Source organism: Ascaphus truei, chromosome 4 (assembly GCF_040206685.1).
Source record: "Ascaphus truei isolate aAscTru1 chromosome 4, aAscTru1.hap1, whole genome shotgun sequence".
NCBI lineage: Eukaryota > Metazoa > Chordata > Amphibia > Anura > Ascaphidae > Ascaphus > Ascaphus truei.
In genome coordinates, this window is record NC_134486.1 from 316,695,841 (window position 1) to 316,718,309 (window position 22,469).

Consider the following 22,469-nt stretch of genomic DNA (forward strand, 5'->3'; position numbering starts at 1 on the left):
GAAAAACATTAATTTATAACAAACAAAACCCAGTAAATTAGTTCCTGGTAAAATCAATAACATTGCTTAACCTCCAATTTTCCCTGACTAAACATAACTTCACAGTGCACAGAAATTGTAGAGATGACCACAGCACAAAGGATATAATGGTCTGGGACCATAGATCACACCGAGGGAATGCTTAACGTCTCCAGAGGTTACAGTCTATTCCATCAGACTTTTGCACAAACCATGTTATAAGTCCTAAACCCCCAAGTTTTTGTAACACAGAAACCAACACAACAACTACTACTGTAACAGTGGGAAAGGATATGTACAGTTTATATTCCATGATAAAGGCAGAGTAGATTTCTTAAGCTGCAAATGTCCCTGGGATACATCTCTGGTGATAACTTGTGCTCAGAAAATTACTGTTGTATTAATTTCTCCTCATTATCTCCTTTGCACTTTAGCTGCTCAGAGACAGACATGACAAGCTGCTTTGGGCCCTGCTCTGCAGATCAAGAGGGACATATTTCAATACGACAAGCTGGGCAGTTTTTTTTCTTCATTATTTCAGCAAATAAAAGTATCACTTGTAAGCGCATTCACATGTCTCACACAGGTCTGCACCCCTGCTTTTCACCATTATCTCCTAGCATACAGTGCTTCCAGTGCAGCCAGGGATTCTGGGTATTTCACAATTTATGCTGCAATAATGTACACAAATGCAGCAACACATAAGACATACCTTGGCTCTCTTTCGCAGCAGTTTTGCTAGCCGTACCACATAGGGTTTAAATTCCCTCTGTGTCCCTTGCCTGCGAACCTCCAAGCCTGAATCATCCGATGCTTCCGGGATAAAAGCCCAGCGGTACCTTCCAAGATGAAATAACAAGTGATTCTCTGGCTATATACACAGATCCTGAACGTTTGTTACCCAGCATTAGATGTGTAAATGCAGTTTTATTCCAAAAGGTGAAAACTACATGCGTTTTGTCCTTCTGAATCACTATACCTGGTACAATGGGATTTATTACCATATTACTATCAGTTTGATGATTACAGATATATGACTTTGTTTCTTACACATTTGATGCTGTTTAATGAACAATTAATTTTAAGGAAATACATTAGTAAAAGCTCTATTAGCAGCAGTCTATACACATGGCCATTTTAGGCCAATAATACGCAAATCTTAAATAAATGAGAATGGCCTCTAACTACATGTTTACTTGCTATATGTCCCCAACAGGTGACTGAAAGAGCTTCATCATTATAATGTTACAGCAACAATATGATGTAGTTTATCATTTACATGCACCCTGCACCAGTGGCATAGCTAGACATGCAGGGGTCACAGGGCAACATTTTTTTCTCCCTCCCCTCCTCATCTCTCCCCCTCCCTCCTCATAAATCATCTCCCCCCCCATCTCATCATAATCATCATCTCTCCCCCACCCCATAATAATCATCTCCCCCACATCACCCCCTCATCACCATTACCACCTCCCTCCCTCATCCTCATCCCCACCACCCTCATCATCACCACCACCACTCCCCATCATCACCACCACCTCCTCTCCCCATCATCACCACCACCACCTCTCCCCATCACCACCACCACCTCTCCCCATCACCACCACCACCTCTCCCCATCACCACCACCACCTCTCCCCATCACCACCACCACCTCACCCCATCACCACCACCACCTCACCCCATCACCACCACCACCTCACCCCATCACCACCACCTCCTCTCCCCATCATCATCACCATCACCACCTCCTCCTCCTCTCCCCACCATCATTATCACCACCTCCCCATCATCACCTTTCATAATCACCACCACCACCTCTCTCCCTCCTCCATGCCTACCTGGTAACAGACAGGCGGGGGAGATGGTTAAGCCAGCAGAGGAATCAGCAGTCCTTACACAAGCAGAGCAGGACAGCCGGGGAGGAGCGCGCTCTAGTAGTGTGACCCAGAAGTCTTCCTAACTTCCGGTGTCTGCAGCTAGAGCGCACTCCTCCCCGGCCGTCCTGCTCTGCTTGTGTAACAAGTGCTCATACCTCTGCCGGCTTATCCTCTGATTAACGCTGGGAGCCCGCAGACGCACACCATCTCCCCACCGCCTGTCTCTATCTGAAGAGAGATTGGCTGCTGACAGGGGAAGGGGGGGGGGGAGGGGGAAGAGCCAAAGAAGCGCACAGACCCTGAGCTTTGCCCGGGCTGCAGCTACACCTCTGCCCTGCTCCACCATTGATATATAGTTATAGTTAACAACTATCAAAATACTTGCAGTCTTCAATGTAATAAGTTTTGTTCCATGTTGTGATTTGTGATGATATATTTTATAATCTACCTGCTTTATGATTTGTTTACTGTACGTCAAGAGCAAGAAGTGGAAACATTCATTAACTTCCTAATAGTTGGGCCCAGCTGCTGCGGGCCTCCTGCCGGGGGCCTCTCACCCGTCGATGTGTCAGAAGCTGGCCCTGACGACTTCCAGTTGGGCCCAGCTTCCGGCACACACCCGTGGGAGAGAAAAGCTCAGCGTCAGAAGCTGGGCCCAACCCGAAGCCGTCGGGCCCAGCTTCCGGCAGGAGACCCGCAGCAGCTGGGGAGAGCCGGGCAGCTGGATGCAGAAGTTGGCCCTGACCTCTGGCTGGACCCAACTCCCCGTGCAGCCTACGGGCCCGTGTCACTTGTCCCGCCTCTCCCCAACTGTTGGCGGCCCACCAAACGAAAAAAAAAAAAAAAAAATATTGAATGATGCACAACTTACATCTGAAACTGAGGAAGATTCTCAGAGGGCAATGCTAGGGCCAAGTCTAAAAATTTACAAGCGGACAAGTAGAGATTTAACCAGCGCTGGCTGTTGTAGGACGTGGAGAAACCATTGCCTCCAGTGTAAGTAGTCTCCAAACCAGCAACAGATGGCCCAGAAATCCTAAAACAGAGTAGAAGGGAACTATTACGTTTCTAGAATAAACAAGCAGCAGAGTAAGTTTCACTTAGCAGCGATCTCGATCCTAAACCTATCAGGCGATGCTACATTTTCAGAAGCTTTAATTACCAACTAAAAAAAAACCAATGATAATTGCTCAATTGTTTTCCTCCACTTATTTAAGTGAAAGAGAAACAAATCTCCTTAATATACCGTGTAATATCGTCATCAGCCGCAAGTTCCTGCTCCATAAGCAAACAAACTTGTACCTGAAAGGACAAAAGATACGATTAGGATTATAGACTGTTTCAGAATATCAAATCATTTAAAATACTGCGAAAATACAGGCCTGAGTGTATGGGCTGCAAACGAGAGCCATGTGTGGTCAATATTAATGTGCAAAGTAAGGCGATTTATGCTTCCACAACAAATGCATTTAGCCCACCATATCCTTATTGTGGATAGCCAAAGAAATGCAAGAAAGAAAAAAAAAAAAAACCCATCTTAAATGTCAAAATCCACTAAATGGTGTTTAAAAATAAACATTTTCTTAATGAAATTTTGTTAACAGAAAACTCACATATTTCAAATTAGTTACCTCCCAAATCAATGCATGCATAACAAAACTATGGACTAGTATGTAATAGTAAGGTAAACATGGAATGTTTATTGTAAGGGTCTTGAGCCCCACACCTCTGGCAATAAGGGGAACAGGAAGCAGGCCTATAGCTATTACACCATCACACAAACAATGAGTTGTATAAGTGAGAGAGAGCAATGTGTGATTTTTGGTGCATATAGGATGACTTTAAATAATTTTAACACAGGGAAAGAAAATGCTTTGGAGGAAAGAAGAAAATACAAATCTTGCCACTGAACTAACATTTATCCAGTTTAAAATCATCACAACGTTAGCACACCATTGTTATAATGTACTTTAAATGCTCTCAGGTTACATCGGGGAGATTAGTCATCCCAAACTGTGCAGTACAGAAATACTAGCAACGCACCAGCTCGGTGATCATGGTTGGCCAGAGAGAGGTGAGGTGCTGAGGAGATATTCTTAAGAGCAAGACTCTAAAAAACAGGAACACCTGGGAATGCAGAGTGGGCACCTGCGGCAACCGCAGGCTCTCCACTAGTCTCTCTGAAAAAGAATAATAGGGTTTGTCTGACAGTTCTACAATAGCATTCAAACGGTTACTCCATTCACTTGGCAAATGTCAGCAGTGGCTTTCAAGTACAGGATTTATTACGAACGTGTATGTAGAATGATGCAATTCCTGGAATATCTGAGAACACAGAAGGAAGGGAGTGCACCCAGTAGGAGGTGCAGGGGGTGTTAACTCGGTTTTGTAAGAGGTTATACAGTATTAGAGATGGAGAATGGGATCTGCAGGTATAAACCGAGGAAGCACAAATAATAAACTGTGGGATTTCATTCTCTATCACATGAAGATTTAGACCAATCATACTCAGGGTTGTCGTATATAGCAACCAGCGGTAGAAGTGGATAACTTCTCCGAGCAAACAGCATGCAGTATAAGTATTTTGGGTAACTGTGGGCACGCACTTTGTCAAAATCCTAATGTTAAAAAAAAGGCATAATCAACAATTTCCCCACGGTTCAGAAATATACAGAGAATGTTATTAAACAGATTTTGCTGCATTATGAGCGAGATAATTAGATGTCATACACACAATAACAGCGCTAACTTACTGTATGTGTGTGGTTTGACTGACAAAAAAAAGGCTATTGCCTGTTACTAAGAAAACCAGCAAAGAGACGGGGAAAGAAAATACCAATAGGTTGTATCCGTTTTACTAAACTATCCGGAAAAGAGAAAACCACAACGGACTAAGTAATTACACCCCAAAGAGCTCATAAGCCAATTTGTTGCCATGTCAGGCAAACATAGCTAAAGTCACTTGCCCATGAAAACCACCAAATATTCGGCTGTTCACCAACCTTGTATGTCTGGGAGAAACTTCTGATACTGGTCAATCTCACTGCTGAAGATGGCAAAAGCCAGTCTCTTGAGAAGCATGGCTCGCTGCTCAAGCTCCGCGTCGCGGTTAGTAAACAGATTGAGAGAACTGCTCTGTGCCACAGCTACCCGAGCTGAAAAAGAATGACATTGTTCTCAAAGCAAAGAGAAAACACCGCACTCAATAACATTCTCTTATGAATCAACCCAGTTGCATCCAAAGAGATCAGCAGTGCAATGCCGAGGCTTTTACACTCCCTAATCTCAGACTAATGACACTGGGCATACCCAAAACATTACAGGCATACCCCGCATTAACGTACGCAATGGGACCGGAGCATGTATGTAAAGTGAAAATGTACTTAAAGTGAAGCACTCCCTTTTTCCCACTTTTGATGCATGTACTGTACTGCAATTGTCATATACGTGCATAACTGATGTAAATAACACATGTGTAACAGGCTCTATAGTCTCCCCGCTTGTGCACAGCTTCGGTACAGGTAGGGAGCTGGTATTGCTGTTCAGTACGTGCTGACAGGCGCATGCGTCAGCTGCTGTTTGCATATTGAGCGAAATGTACTTACTCGCGAGTGTACTTAAAGTGAGTGTACTTAAAGCGGAGTATGCCTGTACTAAATAATATTTCCGCAATAATATCTACAAAAATACATGTTTTACAGCGGTATATTCAGAGACACAGGAGCAAAAGTACATGGTTTGGTGTTCTAGTAACTTCCCAAATGACAAGGAGTTTGCGCAGCTGAAAAGAATATACAAGGGGAAAAAACCCACTTACTCATTAAATCCCGAAAAGTGGTTTTGTCGTGTGTCATGAGATGGTCCATAATTGCTCTCCAGCTATAATAAATAAATCAAAGTGTAAACATGTTTCTCAAAGCAAAGAGTGAACTGTAGAAAGCGAGAAATCTGTTTCTCTTTGCTGGCTATGTAACGGTTTGTTGTCACAGGGACAGTACATTTGAACACACTGCATTGCCTGTCCTTTGTCAAAGAAAGGGGATAATAGGCTATGCAGATGTGTTTCGTACAATTGCTTCACATAATACCCATATTGTCTATGGTTTGCCAACAACCAGCTTCCAATAGGTAAAACTTGTACACGAAATATAAACTTATGAAATAAGTCATCTTTTTTTTTTTTAAGCTGCTTATTTTGTTGCAATTTTTATTAGGTTACAGAAAAGTAAGATTGGATACACCGGGGTGTACAATGCATAGGCAAAGTCAATAGGGAGGTTACAATTAGCATTTTAGTATATACCTTAATGTAGGCAATCATAATACGTAAATATATAACATAAATAAACGGACATAAATAAATAATATTAAGGGGAACGGGGGGGTAGGGTGTCACCACCATTGCTTCCCTTAATGTATCGATTTGATTTTTTTAAAATTTATTTCATGTGGGGAGGACCATGTCTTGTACTCTACGACTGCAATCACTCTGGTGGAGGAAGCCTCCTCCAACCTAGCGTAAAGCTATTTCCCTATTTCCTCCTTGTCCACCTTCTGAGGCAAAGCAGGGCTCCCATATCTTTATGTATTTATGGCATTTCTCGCTCAATAAAGCCGGGAGTTTTTCCATTAAGGAGATGTGCCAGATGCTGCGCTTCATGGTGGCTTGTCAGGTAGGAGCACCCCGCTATTTCCAAGATACAGCAATACAGCATCTTGTCGCCGAAAGGACATGGGTTATCCTCTTGGCAGGTGCCCGTGTGGCTATCTGGAGCTGGTCTGCCAGGGATCTGGTCTCAAATTAATGTTAAATATCGTATTTATGAACTGGAATACCCGTTTCCAGAGGGGGATCAGTACTGGGCAAGACCACCAAATATGTGACATTGAGCCACTCTGGTCACATTCTCTAAAGCAAGTTGGAGAGTGGGAATTATATATGGCATGGAGTCTGGCTGGAGTCATACACCACGGGAATAATAGTTTGTAGAAATTTTCTTTAACAATAGCACACATTGAGCTCTTTGCTGCGGCTTCCCATATATTTTCCCAATCCTCATGTTGTTACTTTAAAAAAAAAAAAATTGATTAGCACATAAATATATAGAATAATAAATGAACATTAAATATATACATGTAGAAGTCTAGAGAGAAAAATCTGGCACGCTTCTACGGAAGTTCTTAATAAATCCATTTGTTGAATTCTAAATGGGAGAAAAGTGATCTTTACAATACACGTAATAGGTATGTACTGTATATTGAATAATTGTCAAAACCTCAGGGATATATATATTTTATCAAACAAAAAGAATGTACAGTTTCACTTCCACTTCCAGAGTAAGCAGAACATGCTGAAATAGACGACTGTACAGTGTAATTGAATCTAAATATAGGGTTTTTTGAAGCCACAACCGGAATCCTTCTCGTCTACAGTGTTTCAGACTGTGTGATGTTCTTGGGTCTGGAACTTGCTACAATGTTCAGATGTCTAGAAAAGAGTAGCAAGAAGGCCTTTCCGAGACAAATAAGCACTATAGACCCCAACCAAAATGTAGTCACACAACACAAACGCACTCAAGGTTATTCTGTAAATTAAGCCATACACATGATATCATAAGGATGAGAGAGGCGGGTCTTACTGACTAACACAGGAGCCATCCATCTGAAAGAAGTTGGGATCCATAAAAAGGTCAAACGCTTCCTTCTTCCATGTTCGCCTTGTATACTGGTAGCCACTGAGGCTGCTGAGCAGCTGCACACAAGCACGGTAGCTGGGAGCATTATGAGCACTACGAGCATACAGAACAGAAAAAACAGGATTTAATACAGACGGCACAATTCAAAGCACAGTATCATTTCCTCAATAGATTTTTTCTTAACAAAAAGGTAGGACTGGCCCCATTCAGTTAGGCTCATACTAAATCAGGGGTGCGCAAACTGGGGGGCGCAAGATTATTCAGGGGGGTGCGGCGGTTGAGGAGGCCAGGTGCTCTTCCCCGAGGCATTTAAATTAAATGCAGGGGGAGCGCGTGAGGCCTCCGTAACTTCACTTACCTTCCCTCCGGTGATGCGTCACCATGACGACTCGTCATCAAATGACGCCACAGGGTTCACGTGACATCACATTGCCGTGACATCACGTGACCCCTGCGGCGTCGTTTGTTGCCAGAGACATGATAAGGAGGGGGGCACGAGCAGGGGAGGAGTGCAGACAGGAGGGCGTTTGGGGGAAAGTTTGCACACCCCTGTCCCAGATAATACTTTGCTAACGGGCTTAAATGTATACTATCACGGAGGATCCAAATGAAGTGATACTGGAACAAGTTTTCTAGGCTAGAACTGGGTCATTTTAGACTTTCAACAATGATTTTAAAGCGTTTCCTTTGTTAATTTAGCTACCAAAGTATAACATACAAAAAATAGCAGCTCTGCAAGGCTATAGCAAAACGCTTAGCCCTTTATTTTGCCAATGTTTCAGTTTAACACAGAAGATCTTTCTCAAGCATGAGACGCTGTTGGACTTAAATGTTGTGAAAAAAAGCATTTCCCTCACAGCTCCAGGGGCGGTGAAAGCCACCGGGACTCAATGTTACATTACCGGCCGACTGCAACTTTTCCCCCTGCAGCTGGGGGTTGCCCAATTCGGTTTCCCCCAGCAATACCCCACCACGGGGAACATTAGCCGCATCTGAAACAGGATAATTCTAAGGAAGACCATCATCAAAGTAACTGTTTTACTTATTTGTGAAAAATATTTAGGCATTACTTGCCGTGAACACTGGATTTAAAGCATATGAGCCAATTATGTTGATCTGTTTGACGAATGATGTGCCAGAATGCCTTTGCAAATGAGTAAAGCTAGTTCATATGGGGATTTGCGGACTGAAGGTCTTATCACCAAAAGACATTGGATAAAGATTGTAAAAAAACAGCCAAAGCATGTGTACCATGAAAATGTTAAGTTACCTTTACTTTTTAATAGGTGTCAAATCAGCTATATTTCAGATATGCAGCAAGTCACTGTCCTTAATTCACTTAAGTCAAATTTGTGCAAACAACCAACCCTTGCCATGTGCAGTAGGACTTATATCAGCCTATAGCAAAAACTCCCTTTCAAGACAATAGGAGTTTAAACCCTTTAGACAATAAACCCTGTTTCTTGGTGGGATACTGTACTTATCATACCACATGTATATTCCGTGTAATAGTATTACCTGTGATTACGTAAATAGGGTACCACATAGTGCATGATGTTCACAAGTAAAGGGATAACCCTCTCCTTTTCATCGCTGTAGAATACCATATCCAACAAATGAGCCAGGACCTAGTTAGACAATTAAAAAAAATACAACTCTTCAGATAACACAGCCTCTTACACATGGAGCTAGGAATCGTGCAAACTTGCTCCCCGCTACAGGAAACAACCCACAATGCAGCTTGTCATTTTCTTACCTCAGCGAGTAACGTCAAAGCGTGAACGCTGTAAACCGAAGGAGTAATGTGTGATATTTTCATGGCTGGAGACAACATGATATCTGGGCAAAAATAAATAACATTAGATTCAAGAGGGACAGTATATAAGTGTGTATGGGTCCCTCTACTAATCACATACACACACATATATATATATATATATATATATACATATATATATATATATACATACATACATACACACATAATTGCGATGCCTCTCGGACATCACTGTCACAACGCCTGTGGGAGCTACTGCCGATTGAGACCCCCAGGAGGTGGAATCATACAGTGCAGCTGTATCTGGCCCAAGTACAGTGGACGAGGATTCACTAGCCCTGGTGTCTGCAACGTCTCGAGGAAGAAGAGCCCTTATTTTAAAAAAATGTCTTTCTCCCAAATATTCTGAGAGCCGCAACACATGCATGCATATTACACCCCTAGAAACACACACACACATATATACTGTACAGACACACTAACAGGTATAAGCAAGACATACTTGAAAACGAGAGGTAACTCAATGCATTACTTCATGGTAAAATATTTTATAAATAAATAAATAAATATACGAGAAAATGTGGGGGGATTAAAATGCATCTCACAATAAGTCCCTTTATTTAGTTTTTTTCATTACAATACAGGAGAGAGGCAGGCAAGCAGCTGGGGAGATGTTGGGCCCGGCGGCAACAAGAGGCCCGACCAGCGCCGGCAGGTCCCCCCCGCAGCCACTGCCAGGACAGTGAGGGAGAGAGGCAGCAGCGGAGGGTCGGCAACCTGCAGAGAGCCGCAAGTAGGAGCGGAATGAGCCGCATGCGGCTCGGGAGCTGCAGGTTGCCGACCCTTGCACTAGACACACACAGCATCTACTTCAGTATCCGATAGGCGCCTATCAAGCATCACGACCGAGTGTTTCAGCGTAACTTGTTTTTATTCATTAGTTATTTAGCCATTTGTAAGCATCTCTTGCGCTGGTTTCCTAGGACTTGCCTGTGAATGTGGTGTAAGGACCATCACATGCAGCTGCAGCACGTCCCTGGAGCGAACATTTCCCTCAGTGTTATACAGAGGATTTATGGACTGACACCTTAGGCTGCGCTTATAGTACTGGCTATGCAACCACTGACATCAGCCATAGCTATTGCGATTCCTGCACTCTGTTGCAGGAGACCGAGGGAGTGTGACAGGGGGCGTGGCGCAGGCATGGCCGTGAGCGGTTCACCCTCATTGGCTGAACCGCTCACGTCACGCGACGGACTTAGAGTACTTGTGACGGCGCTGCGTCGCTGTAGCCTGTACTATAAACGCAACCTTATCTTTACCCTTCTTCTTGGCCCTATACTTAGGATTTATGAAACATTTATTCACTTATACTTCTATTAATTGAAATAATTGGATTTCTCTTTTATGTTGCCAACCTGATTTTATATTAATTATTTTACTGTTACCAATTACAGATGGGCGAATGTTTAGCAGAAATCCGAATCCACTGAGGATTTGCAAGTTCCTTCCAGTCGCGGATTTTCCCCATCACTGAAAATCTACAGATGGATTTGGATTTTCCCAAATCTGAATCCGCAAACTGATTTGTTATGGGGGGGGGGAGAGTAGGGGAAAAGAGTATATAAATAATGGTGCAGCCTCAAGTTTAAGCCATTGTGTTGTAGGCAGGGTTTGGCTGTGGGTAGGTTAGGGCTGCTGCTGTAGTACTATACTGTAGTGCAAGAGAGGAATAGTGCAGCGCTAACAAATGAATAAGATAAAAAGTAAAATCTTAAATGTGGAAAACCCAAATATTCATGGATAAATTAGTGATGGGCGGCTGCCTGCAAAATATATACCTGAACTACCTATGTCAGAGGGTGACTGTGCAAAACAAAGAAAATACTTTCAGCGTCTGATATTAAAATCCCGGTACAGTATAGCCAAGACTATATATATGTAGTATACAACCGTTGGATGTTAGTTGAAGACCAATGTCCTGGTTATTCCAAATGGATTTCGGTTTAGATGGACTCCAAATATATGAAATGAGAGACAAAGACAAAACATAGCACAATACCGTTGGATGATGTATCAGCACTAAAAGTGCTGGAAGGGAATAGCCCCATCAGCTCAGCGCATTGCGGCTGACACGCACAAACAGCCTCAAGCTGAATTTCCTGATACCGAAACAAGCTTCTACCCTTCTTGCGAGATCGGAGAGAGGAGCCTGTAGGAATGACAGGAGGCTGCCGGAAAGACTTGCGCAGACACTGGCACCTTCCAGCTCCGTCCTCGCGATATCAACTCGCCGCCATCAGCTGGTCTGAGACGCGACACTCCACGGGGACTTTCGGGCTGATTGGCCACATACAGATGCAGCCACATGCAGGCCGATCACTTGCCTGGGTAAAAACTAAGGCATCTCACAGTAAATACCTCAAAATTTCTGTGAGATTACTAATGGCCCATCGGATTAACATGACGGGGGGTCCATGCAGCCCCATTCAAACTGAATGGGACTGCAGGGACCTCTGCTGTGTTAATCCGATGGGCCATTAGTAATCTCACAGAAATGTTGAGGCATGTTGAGGTATTTACTGTGAGATGCCTTACTTTTTACCCAGGCAAGTGATCGGATACTGGTAGCTGCATCTCTGTATGAGAGGATCTTCAAATATATCCACTGCGCACATCCTAGCTACATCTAGTAAGTAGGGCTCCAATTTATGTGCAGCGGACCATCACGTTGCAATATTTATATTGTAGTTTATATTGCATATTTTATATTGGTTGTTATTTTAACTTTCAATAAATGTACTTTTCCCTTTTGTCACTTACTTTTATTTTCACCTATACTGAGGCTTCCTTCCAGCACTTTTAGTGCCGATACATCATCCAACAGTATTATGCCATGTTTTGTCTTTGTCTCTCATTTCATGTATTGGGAGTCCATCTAAACCAAAATCCATTTGGAATAACCAGGACATTGGTCTTCAACTAACATCCAACGGTTGTATATTACATATGTATAGTCCAATTCTATACGGTAGGCCAAACATTTATACATTATTTACTTAATAAAACTTGTAACTTAATCATTAACTCTGTGACTAACTGGACTGACGCCTGTCTGTGTCCAGTCCACTCCCTGGGCTGGTGTCGGCCTCAGTGTCGGCCTGGGCTCTTCTCCTGTACTGTGTCTATTATATACATTACATAGCAGTATATTATTAATAATAATAATGATAACACTCAATTCATTTGGAAGAGGGTTAAACTTCTACACATTTCATTCTCTGCACCTAACGTGCCTGCGCGCAGCCCAGCAGCCACAGCCATTCCATATTTGATAGTTGGGTACCATTGCCACAAGTTTCCCAGCAACAGCTGCAGCAGCCAGCCCGACAAATCAAGAACACGGTGCCAAGTGCAGAAGCAGCACAGAGAGTAAAGCAAAGTCACTCACTTTATTCTCTATTCTCGCTCTCGTCGTAACACACACACAAAGCCACCATCCCCCCCTCCTTATCTCTCTCCCCCCACCCCTCCCCCACACACATACACACACACACACACAGTCTCCGACTAAGGTAGGAGGACATCAGGAGATTTTTCTGACTTAATATACCACAGTTTACTATTACTACAGTAGCAAGTTATCTAGTTAGTTATTGTTAATTAACATTAAATGGTACACTACCCTCCAGTGCACACACACCAGTCCACTGAACCCGCTAGTGCTGCCACTAGATAATAAAAATATATCTAATTAGTGTACACAATACTAAATCCAACTGTATCAGTTTAATTGTTAGAGCTGCATGCTGGCTGTGTTGTTGCATTGTGCCAGGTCAAACATTTCTAACATTTCCTTAATAAAACTTGTAGTATAAGTGTGAATGACCCCTGTCTGTGTCCTGTCTACTTGCCTGGCTTCAGTGGCCTTGTTCTTTGATATATATAATTCTATATTTTTGTTTGTACTACAGCTAGAAGTATAATTATATAGCACATTTATTTGATATGAACTAGTGGAGTGGCTGGTGATCTGGTGCCTGGCTGGGGACTCGGGAGCGGACTGACAGGAGGAGACCTGTATGCTGCTGCCAGTGCCAGGCAGGCTAGTAGGGCTAGTATATAGCTAGCGGCAAGCCTAGTACAGCACTAGCATATAATACAAGTGCAATTAACAGATAAGTAATAACATGTCAGTACTAACAGTAATACCAGTTTGAGTGGTTTGAAGAAACGTTTGGAAAGTAGACGCACAGGAAGGAGGCAGCAAGAGCTCTATCCACCTCGGATATCTGCTATACTTGTGCTAGGCTTTGTCCGTAGTAGGATGCGCTAGCTTCCGCGCTCCTCCTCCTCCCCGGCGTACCGCTTGCAAAACAAACCTGTTTGTATTGTGAAGCGCCGCTCTCCCTGCAGCGCATGCGCACGCACACTCGCACTCCTACTGCTACATTGCCGTCCTAGTGTTTGCCGGCGACGTCAGGCTACGGTTGCTGGAAAAATCAAATTGAGGTGACTTCCAGCGATCGTGACCAAGCCGTCGCGTCGTGCTTACTATAAGCGCACACGACGGCGGCAATGCATTTGTTTTGAAGCGACGTCGCGTCGCTGTCACTATAAGCGCAGCCTAACCCGCGCTGTGTTACTTTTGACAATGTGAGTGTTGAATTTTAATTCCTTTTATATGTATAAAATCAGTTTTCTGTCGGCACTATTGGTCCTTCTTGTTGCAAAGGTCTTCTCTTCTAAGATTATCTTCTGGTCACACTATAACCGCCATTGCCAGTGATTCTGTATGTGCTTATGTTAATGGAAAATATGTGAGTATGCTCCCATCAAAGTCCCATCATATGCCTTATCTTTTTCTGGTACAAGACATATTGCACTATTGTGTGTTTTTTTTTTTAACCTTTTCTGGTTACGACACCTGCGCTCCCCACGATTTGGACATCTAGCTAGCAGCAAGCCTAATGCAGCACTAGCATATAAAACAAGTGCAGGTAACAAATAAGTAATAACATGTCTAATAGGAATACCAGTCTTAGTGGTTTGAAGAAACGTTTTGGAAGCAGACGTGCAGGGGCCAGAAGAGGTGGATGTAGTTTTGGTCGTTGTGGTGATGGTGATGAATTAGTGAAAAGTGATGCTGCTGGTGCGCCTACTAAAATCAGAGCAAGTAAGTAAGGGCAATGACACGGTCACTGAATCCCAATCTCACTGCAGAATGTCCACCTCCCCCGTCCCCCCTGCCTAGACAATGAACCTCCAGCTAAGAAATGCAAAATGGGAACAGGTATTTGAAGTCAGCCTAGGGCCCCGGCACTGCTGAAACTAAAATTGCTAACGTGGAGAAGCATATTATTGAGAATGTTAACAACATTGTCAGTTCTAGGGCAAAGCTAGTCAGCTGGATACCCGGCCTGCCCCATTTCACACCTTGCCACCTCTGCATTAAGAAATCACATGACCCACCACCACCATACAAAGTGCCAGAGTCAAGGTAAGAGAAAGCGGGGTTGCAGTTACAGACACCTCCTGGTGATGAATTTGATGAGGATGTAGATCTTTGTGGAATAGGGAGGATGATGATCAACAGTAGCTAGTGCTAACCTACGTCATAGCAGTTTGCAAACCAAACATGATGTCAGTGCTACTGCTCCTAGTAGTACAACAGCCACATATGCACCCCAATGTAACAGCAGCCCACAGTTCTGGAAGCGTTTGAAAAGATGAACAAATTCCACCGTACCATAACCAAGCACTGCTGTCGAATTGTAGTTAAGCTACAATGCTTGCTATTGACTTGTTGCCGTTCAAATTTGTTGAATCTCAGGGGTTCAGGCAGCTTATGCAATGAAAAGATCATATTTATCTAACAAGGTGCTTCCTGAACTGAACAGAACTGCTTTGGTGTAGGTAGGGGTAGTGGTGGTAGTCACAGTAAAAGCAGAAGTCATGGCCCATTAATATGTTACATAGTTACATAGTAGATGAGGTTGAAAAAAGACATAGGTCCATCAAGTTCAACCTATGCTAAATTTAGACAACAGATACTTTATCCTATATCTATACTTACTTATTGATCCAGAGGAAGGCAAACAAAAAACCCCATTAAGGGGAAAAATTAATTCCTTCCTGACTCCAATATGGCACGGTCTCGCACTAGCACAGAAGCAGCAGACATCTCAAATGTGACAAGTGCTATGGACATCGTGGAGGCGTATATGGGCGACTGTCATTCCTGCCTCCTGACCCATATCATCTTGAACACTGGGCTCCTAAAACAGAAACATGTCCGGCTCTGGCAAAAGTGGCAGTGGACTGGCCGAGTTGATTCCTCAGAAATATACGGCCGCTGAACAAAGCATTCAAGCGACACAGGGGGAGGAGCGGGCTAATTATTAAGATTACACCACTACTAGAGCACTAACAAAAGACCATACAACTCTTACAATAGCTGTCTTCCCATCTCCAGTATCAGTGCCATGGCAGAGATTAGCACAATTAGTACCAGTGGTGGCGCTGGCCAGTGTGTGGCATTGGCAGGTTGGCATAATGCTTGACTTGTGTTTATTAATATATGTATGTCTGACTCCTAAACCAGTTACTGTTCAATTTCTCAGTAATGCATGGGTGTGAGAGAGGGAGCAAAAAAACATGGATATACTTATTTATTACATTTTTCTCACAGATTATTAACCTGTGAACCCTCAGTCAGCACTCTCGAGTGTTATATCTGTGTGAATCAATGCATTGTCCACTGCCACTAGTCTAGTAGCAATGAGTGACTCAGAATATGTGGAGTTTTTAAGTAACAACAATAATTAATTACCCACAGCCGGTCAGAGCGCTGACTGGGACAAACTAAACGTAGCTCAGCTTTGCGGCTGTTTAATTAGTAACAGTCTCAGACTGACTTGCCAGTTGCCATAGAGTCCATCAGTGGTTAGTTGTGGTTCCTCTGCCAACGTCACCACATCTACCATCATCAGCCATCATCTTATTGCCAAAACAAAAACTTGCACATTGGGCACGGTTCTGTTTTATTTTGACCACCTAGTGGGGGCCCAAACAAGCTAGCACCCAAACTGTCATTCTACACAATCACATCTGTCGGAATTGCCAATTGGGAAATTGGCACCTGGCAATGACAGGCAAGGACAGTCAGCCACCAATTACGTAATATTCAGGTCACCATTAGCACAGGGCTTAGCATGTTGTATTTATTAATATATGTATGTCCTAAACAACAGTTACTGTTCCATCTCTCAGTAACACACGGGTGGGGAGGACCCCAAAAACAGGGACATACTCCTTTCTATTAACATTTTGCTCACAATGATAAGTATCCTGTGAACGCCAAGTCAGCACTCGGAGTGTTATTTCTGTGTGAATCAATGCATTGTCCACTGCCACTAGCCTTACAAACAATGAGTGACTGACTGATTTAGATATTGTTGTTACTGAATTGAATTTACTTCTCAATAAGTAAATAAAACAGCACAACCGGTCAGAGAGGCTGTCAGGCGGTCTGACGTAAACTAAAAACGTAGGTAAGCTTTGCGGCACGGTCTGACTTGCCACTCTCACTGCTGTCAGTGCCGTGTGTTCAAGCACCACCATCAATATTCATCTGATTGCAAAACCAAAACGTTTAAATATGGCATCATGAATGAACATATCTTATACTATATTAGTGAAAGCACTGTATGCCTGTCTGGATGTCCGGTGTCCCTAGGGGAAATCTCATTGGTCCCTTGGGCCGCCCGCCCCCGCACACCTCTCATTGGCCTGAGGCGGAGTGACGGGCCAAACACACACACACACACACACACACACACACACACACACACACACACACACACTAGGTAGGGGGGGCGCGAGCAGCTTGCAGGGAAACCTGGGGGCGGCCAGAGCTGTGCACGGGCGCTCCGTGCTGCTGCTTCTATGTGTGTCTTGCAGGGGGGGCGGGGCCAGAAGATCCGTGCTGCTGCTTCTATGTCTGTGTCTTGCAGAGGGGGCGGGGCCAGAAGATCCGTGCTGCTGCTTCTATGTCTGTGTCTTGCAGAGGGGGCGGGGCCAGAAGCTCCGTGCTGCTGCTTCTATGTCTGTGTCTTGCAGAGGGGGCGGGGCCAGAAGATCCGTGCTGCTGCTTCTATGTCTGTGTCTTGCAGAGGGGGCGGGGCCAGAAGCTCCGTGCTGCTGCTTCTGTCTGTGTCTTGCAGAGGGGGCGGGGCCAGAAGCTCCGTGCTGCTGCTTCTATGTCTGTGTCTTGCAGAGGGGGCGGGGCCAGAAGCTCCGTGCTGCTGCTTCTATGTCTGTATCTTGCAGAGGGGGCGGGGCCAGAAGCTCCGTGCTGCTGCTTCTGTCTGTGTCTTGCAGAGGGGGCGGGGCCAGAAGCTCCGTGCTGCTGCTTCTGTCTGTGTCTTGCAGAGGGGGCGGGGCCAGAAGCTCCGTGCTGCTGCTTCTATGTCTGTGTCTTGCAGAGGGGGCGGGGCCAGAAGATCCGTGCTGCTGCTTCTATGTCTGTGTCTTGCAGAGGGGGCGGGCTTCTCTCTGCACACAGACAAGCCCCTCCTTCTCTTCCTGTCTGCTTCCCGTTTTCAGCAACATGGGGGGTTGGGGGATCGGAGCATGTCACCCCCCCAGGTGAAATTGTGGACTGAATAAGTGTGTGTGTGTGGTGGTGGTGGTGGGGGGGGGGAGTGTTTGAGTGTGTGTGTGTGGGGGGTGGGGGGGATTGAGTGTGTGTGGGGGGGATTGAGTGTGTGTGTGGGGGGGATTGAGTGTGTGTGTGTGTGTGTGTGTGTGGGGGGGGATTGTGTGTGTGTGGGGGGGGATTGTGTGTGTGTGGGGGGGGATTGAGTGTGGGGATTGTGTGTGGGGGGGGGGATAGTGTGTGTGTGTGTGTGGGGGGGGCGGGGGGATAGTGTGTGTGTGGGGGGCGGGGGATTGAGTCCCCCCCCTCCCTGCCCTTTGCCCCTCCCTCCCTGCCCTTTGCTCCCCCCTGCCCTTTGCCCACCCCTCCCTGCCCTTTGCCCCCCCCCCCTTCCACTCCATGCCCCCTGCCCTTCCACGCCCGGGCAACGCCGGGTATATCAGCTAGTTAGTTATAATATATAAATGGCACCATGGCAAGAAGTCCAAAAAACCCGTGAGGGGATGAAGGAATCTTGCGACTCCCATTTAGGATGTACACACGATTATTACTTTTTGGCTACTTCCTTGTCCTTTTCGGATAGGGGTTTACTTTGGGAGGGTTCTGTGTTGGAAAGACCAGTACAGTAGTTCAGTTATTGTTGTCATCTCAATTGTGGCAGCTTGTGTTCCATCTTTGTACCACACATGCTATTACACCGAGCGACCATGGACTGGCCGGTCGCGACATTATAGAGGAATTTTCCTTTGTATCATCTCTTTGGAGGGGTCACACTATTTGCTCCCTTCATTTGCAGCTTTGCACTTACTTATGCAGTTAGGGTCTCCAGATATTCTAGTTTAAGGGATAGTTAGAGGTTCTCTAGGGGCACTGTGTTTTTGTACTGTCTTTTTTTTTTACCCCATCGTCTTTAATAAAATGTGTTTATATTTTGGTAACCGGAGTTGGTGTTTTGGGACACACACACACACACACACACACACACACACACACACACACACACACACACACACGTGACATTTCCCACGTTCCCCCAAATAACAAATGACAGTATCGCAGTATAACTGAGAATGGCAGTTTCCATAGGATTCAGTGGCAGTGTTGGAGCAGACATCATCACAGGGATCAATAAAGAGAAGGAAAAAAAAGAATGTAAATACAGATTAATATATCTGATGGAGATCAATACCTTCAACGTCAGATTCTAGACTTGTCCCATCTACAGTTATCTTGGGAGATGGCTTAACTTCAAGATTTCTTCTTAACCAGGTGGTCTGCTCCAGGGACGAACCTGCAACTGCACCAATGGCATCTACTATTTTATGAGTCACATCCTGAAGTGAACCAAAGAGAGAAACCTGTTAGCTGAAATATTTCCTAGGCAGTGAACAAAATGTTTCTATAGGAGCACCAACTTCCCTAAAGTAAGTCAAACAAACAGGCTAAACACTTGGAACCATAAAGATGTGATGTTGGGACGTCGCCCAGTCATGGTGGGGACGTCGCCCAGTCATGGTGGGGACGTCGCCCAGTCATGGTGGGGACGTCGCCCAGTCATGGTGGGGACGTCGCCCAGTCATGGTGGGGACGTCGCCCAGTCATGGTAGGGACGTCGCCCAGTGATGTCCGTGCAGGAAATAATATTTTTCCAGCAGTAATATCAAAAAATCCAAAACCAACAACAGGATAATTCTGGTTTGAACTACTGCACCGTGCTATGAAAGCGAAAATGATGGATTTTTGAGAAGACTACTTTACATTATTCAGGGCTTAAGGGCCCTAAATAATGGGTTTTCATAAACTGATAGAACTTCCTAGATAGCACGAACACAATTATTGTCTTACCTGAAGATCTCTCTGGTCCTTCTTGTTCTCAAGGGTGGGGTTTTTCAAGATAAACTCGTTCAAAACGCTGAAAGAGTCAGAGTAACTGACGTTACTAAAATGATGTTCTTGGTGGTGAAAGAAAACAGCAATTGTTAAGGAAACACGGACACCTCTGATGCAGAAAGCGCTCTAATGCGGACGGCTTCTCTAGCACTCAAGAGATTTAAGCAGCTCATTCCCAATTTTTGTAGCCTTCACATTTTAGCCTCTATACTGCCAGAACGGTTAGCAACACCTAGCAAAGGGGTTAAGAGTGCAGTCCAATAAACCCACATTTCTAAGCTGCCAAAAAGGAGCAATCCATGCAATATCCTACATGTGTTTTTTTTTTTAATAAATCAGTTCTGCACTATTAGATCATACTTACTAGATTATTATAATTTTATTTAAATTCAACTCTTAATGCCATTTTTAATATACTGAGCATCCATTGATTCCTATAGCAGGTTTTAGCAGGTCCCCAGCAGTGCAAGGTTTTTGCAGCACTTTGCTGCTTGTGATAATTTGTTGCTAATATTCACAGCTGTTTGAGCCGCAAACTGTAACAGATTTTACTGTAGTAATTTAAGAATATATTGTAGCCGTTGAGTTACACTGACTTGACGATTGATTGAAACTGAAAGTCGGACATTTAGTGAAGCAGGATCTTTGCTGATCGATCGACAGCTTAGGTAATTAATTATCAATAAAAGTAATGAAAGGCTGCTTGTATTTATTTTTATTAAGTGCTGCTTTAAGTGTATTTTTCATCAACAATTATGCTTTAGCACTCTCAAAATATCGGCTTCTACGGGTGTGCGTAAAATGGTTGACATTTTTTGTAAGAAGGTGGAATGGTTTGGAAGTGTCTAAATTAAATGTGTACTACACTAAAAGTAGTAATAAAAAGGGAGAGGCCATTTTCTTCCTCGCCCCCCTTTTTAAATACGTTACATTTCTAGGGCTTTTCACAAAAACTGCGTTGAGAAATTGCATTTTCAAAAAGGTACAACCCATAAAAAGTAAAATTAAACAAAAGAAATATTCAGCGCTGCGCTAAACAAATAGCAAAGCGTCCAAAATGTCTGTAGGAAGTATTGTTGAATATTGCACCATTCATTTTCAGTGAAGACTTGTGTTGCCGTACCCGAGTATAAGGAACTGCCCGGGAGCCGGAATATTAAGCTGGATTGAGTCTTTGAGAAGAACAAAAAGGGACGCCCAGCTATCTACGAGGTTGGAGACGGGAATCCTGCAAAGTGATTAACAAACGCAATGAGGAGAGGAGGAAGAAACAAAAGCGGATCACATGTAAACAGCAGAAATAAAAGTGAGGTCGCATGTAGTGGCAGTGATCTGTGTAAAGGGTTAACGTGTGTCACGTGACATTTTTAAACCATATTTGAAGGTCTTTGACATGTAAGAAATATAAATTGGAGCTTAGTTCCCTTATCTTGTTTGCCTCATTGAACATGAACATTTGGGCTGCCAGAGAGGCGTGCAAGCATCCACCCACCATCCACCTCTTTTCCCTGTATGAGCAGTGCACAATGGTGGTTATACCATCACAGGCTGGAAGAAACAATAGACCTTCCTTCCCAGTGCTACTATAAATTACAACTTTCACAACAAAAACTATTTAAAATACCTGTATTGGTCAGATGAATCTGCATTATTACCCCTCAAAAATGTACCACTCCCAATAGTTAATGTTGGCCCTATATTAGTATGATACGTTTTACTGGACCAACAAGTAGTTGATATGTTACAAGCTTTCGAACCTCTCAGGGTCCTTCATTGGGTAACGCTTCTTTGCCTATTTTGGCCCTATGTGAGGAAGTGGCTGTAATATGACAAAAAAAAACTGTTTAAAATGTTTCAATGTCCTAAACATCTTGTGAAGGTTTATAGCACCCAGCAAGACCTGATAATGCCGCACAGAAGACATAATACTTCCTGAAAATCAGTCTTACCTCTGAACATAGGCATAAAAGAACTGTAACATGCAGACCTCGAGTGAAAGATGCTTCTAAAAGGTTAAAAGCAAAGGAAACAGATTAGTAGCAAAATAACACTGCGAGTTACAAGCACCAGCGGACACTTAAAGCAACAATCCTCCCTCATTTTTGTAGTTGTTATAACACCAATTTTTATCACTGGACGGGAATAGCTGAACGATGCCATTTTCAATCCAGGGACGTCTGGTTCCCGGGACACTTAGCGGTGAAGGTGCTGGGTTTGAATCTACCGTCCGGGAAAACAAAATGGCTGCCAAATCTTGGGCCAAAAGGCAGTCGCTTCCTATTGGACAGACATTTAAATCCCCTTTATAAACAGGAAGTAATGCCAGTAGCTTCACCAGTAAGAACATCCGGAACCAGAGGATTACAGTAGTATAAAATATGGGAGTTCTGATACCGAGTCCCTGGTTCCAATACTGTGTAAAAAAGTGGGATTAATTATGGGGGATTGCAACTTTGCAGCTCTCAGCCGCAAAGAGTCAAACATGCTGCAAATAGAAAACATGCATTGGTTGTCGCAAAGTGCGTATGGTTTCAATGTACAGTTGAGAG

The 22,469-nt window shown here is 44.0% G+C and overlaps 1 protein-coding gene across 5 annotated transcripts in view; it reads right to left on the bottom strand.

Annotated features, from left to right (window-relative positions):
* DOP1A (DOP1 leucine zipper like protein A) overlaps positions 1–22,469 on the bottom strand; it is a 75,803-nt gene that overhangs the window by 548 nt on the left and 52,786 nt on the right. For 4 of the 5 annotated variants that reach the window (XM_075597933.1, XM_075597934.1, XM_075597931.1 and 1 more), the window contains 13 exons: positions 21,870–21,925; positions 21,044–21,148; positions 19,876–19,942; positions 19,220–19,364; positions 9,351–9,433; positions 9,113–9,222; positions 7,538–7,687; positions 5,716–5,777; positions 4,901–5,053; positions 3,942–4,078; positions 3,145–3,200; positions 2,770–2,934; positions 731–857 (listed from right to left, as the gene is read on the bottom strand). In XM_075597933.1, coding sequence (XP_075454048.1) covers positions 731–857; positions 2,770–2,934; positions 3,145–3,200; positions 3,942–4,078; positions 4,901–5,053; positions 5,716–5,777; positions 7,538–7,687; positions 9,113–9,222; positions 9,351–9,433; positions 19,220–19,364; positions 19,876–19,942; positions 21,044–21,148; positions 21,870–21,925 — 1,416 coding nt within the window. Of the gene's footprint in view, positions 1–730; positions 858–2,769; positions 2,935–3,144; positions 3,201–3,941; positions 4,079–4,900; positions 5,054–5,715; positions 5,778–7,537; positions 7,688–9,112; positions 9,223–9,350; positions 9,434–19,219; positions 19,365–19,875; positions 19,943–21,043; positions 21,149–21,869; positions 21,926–22,469 lie in introns of those variants that run through there. The other variant, XR_012801162.1, reaches the window with a different exon arrangement.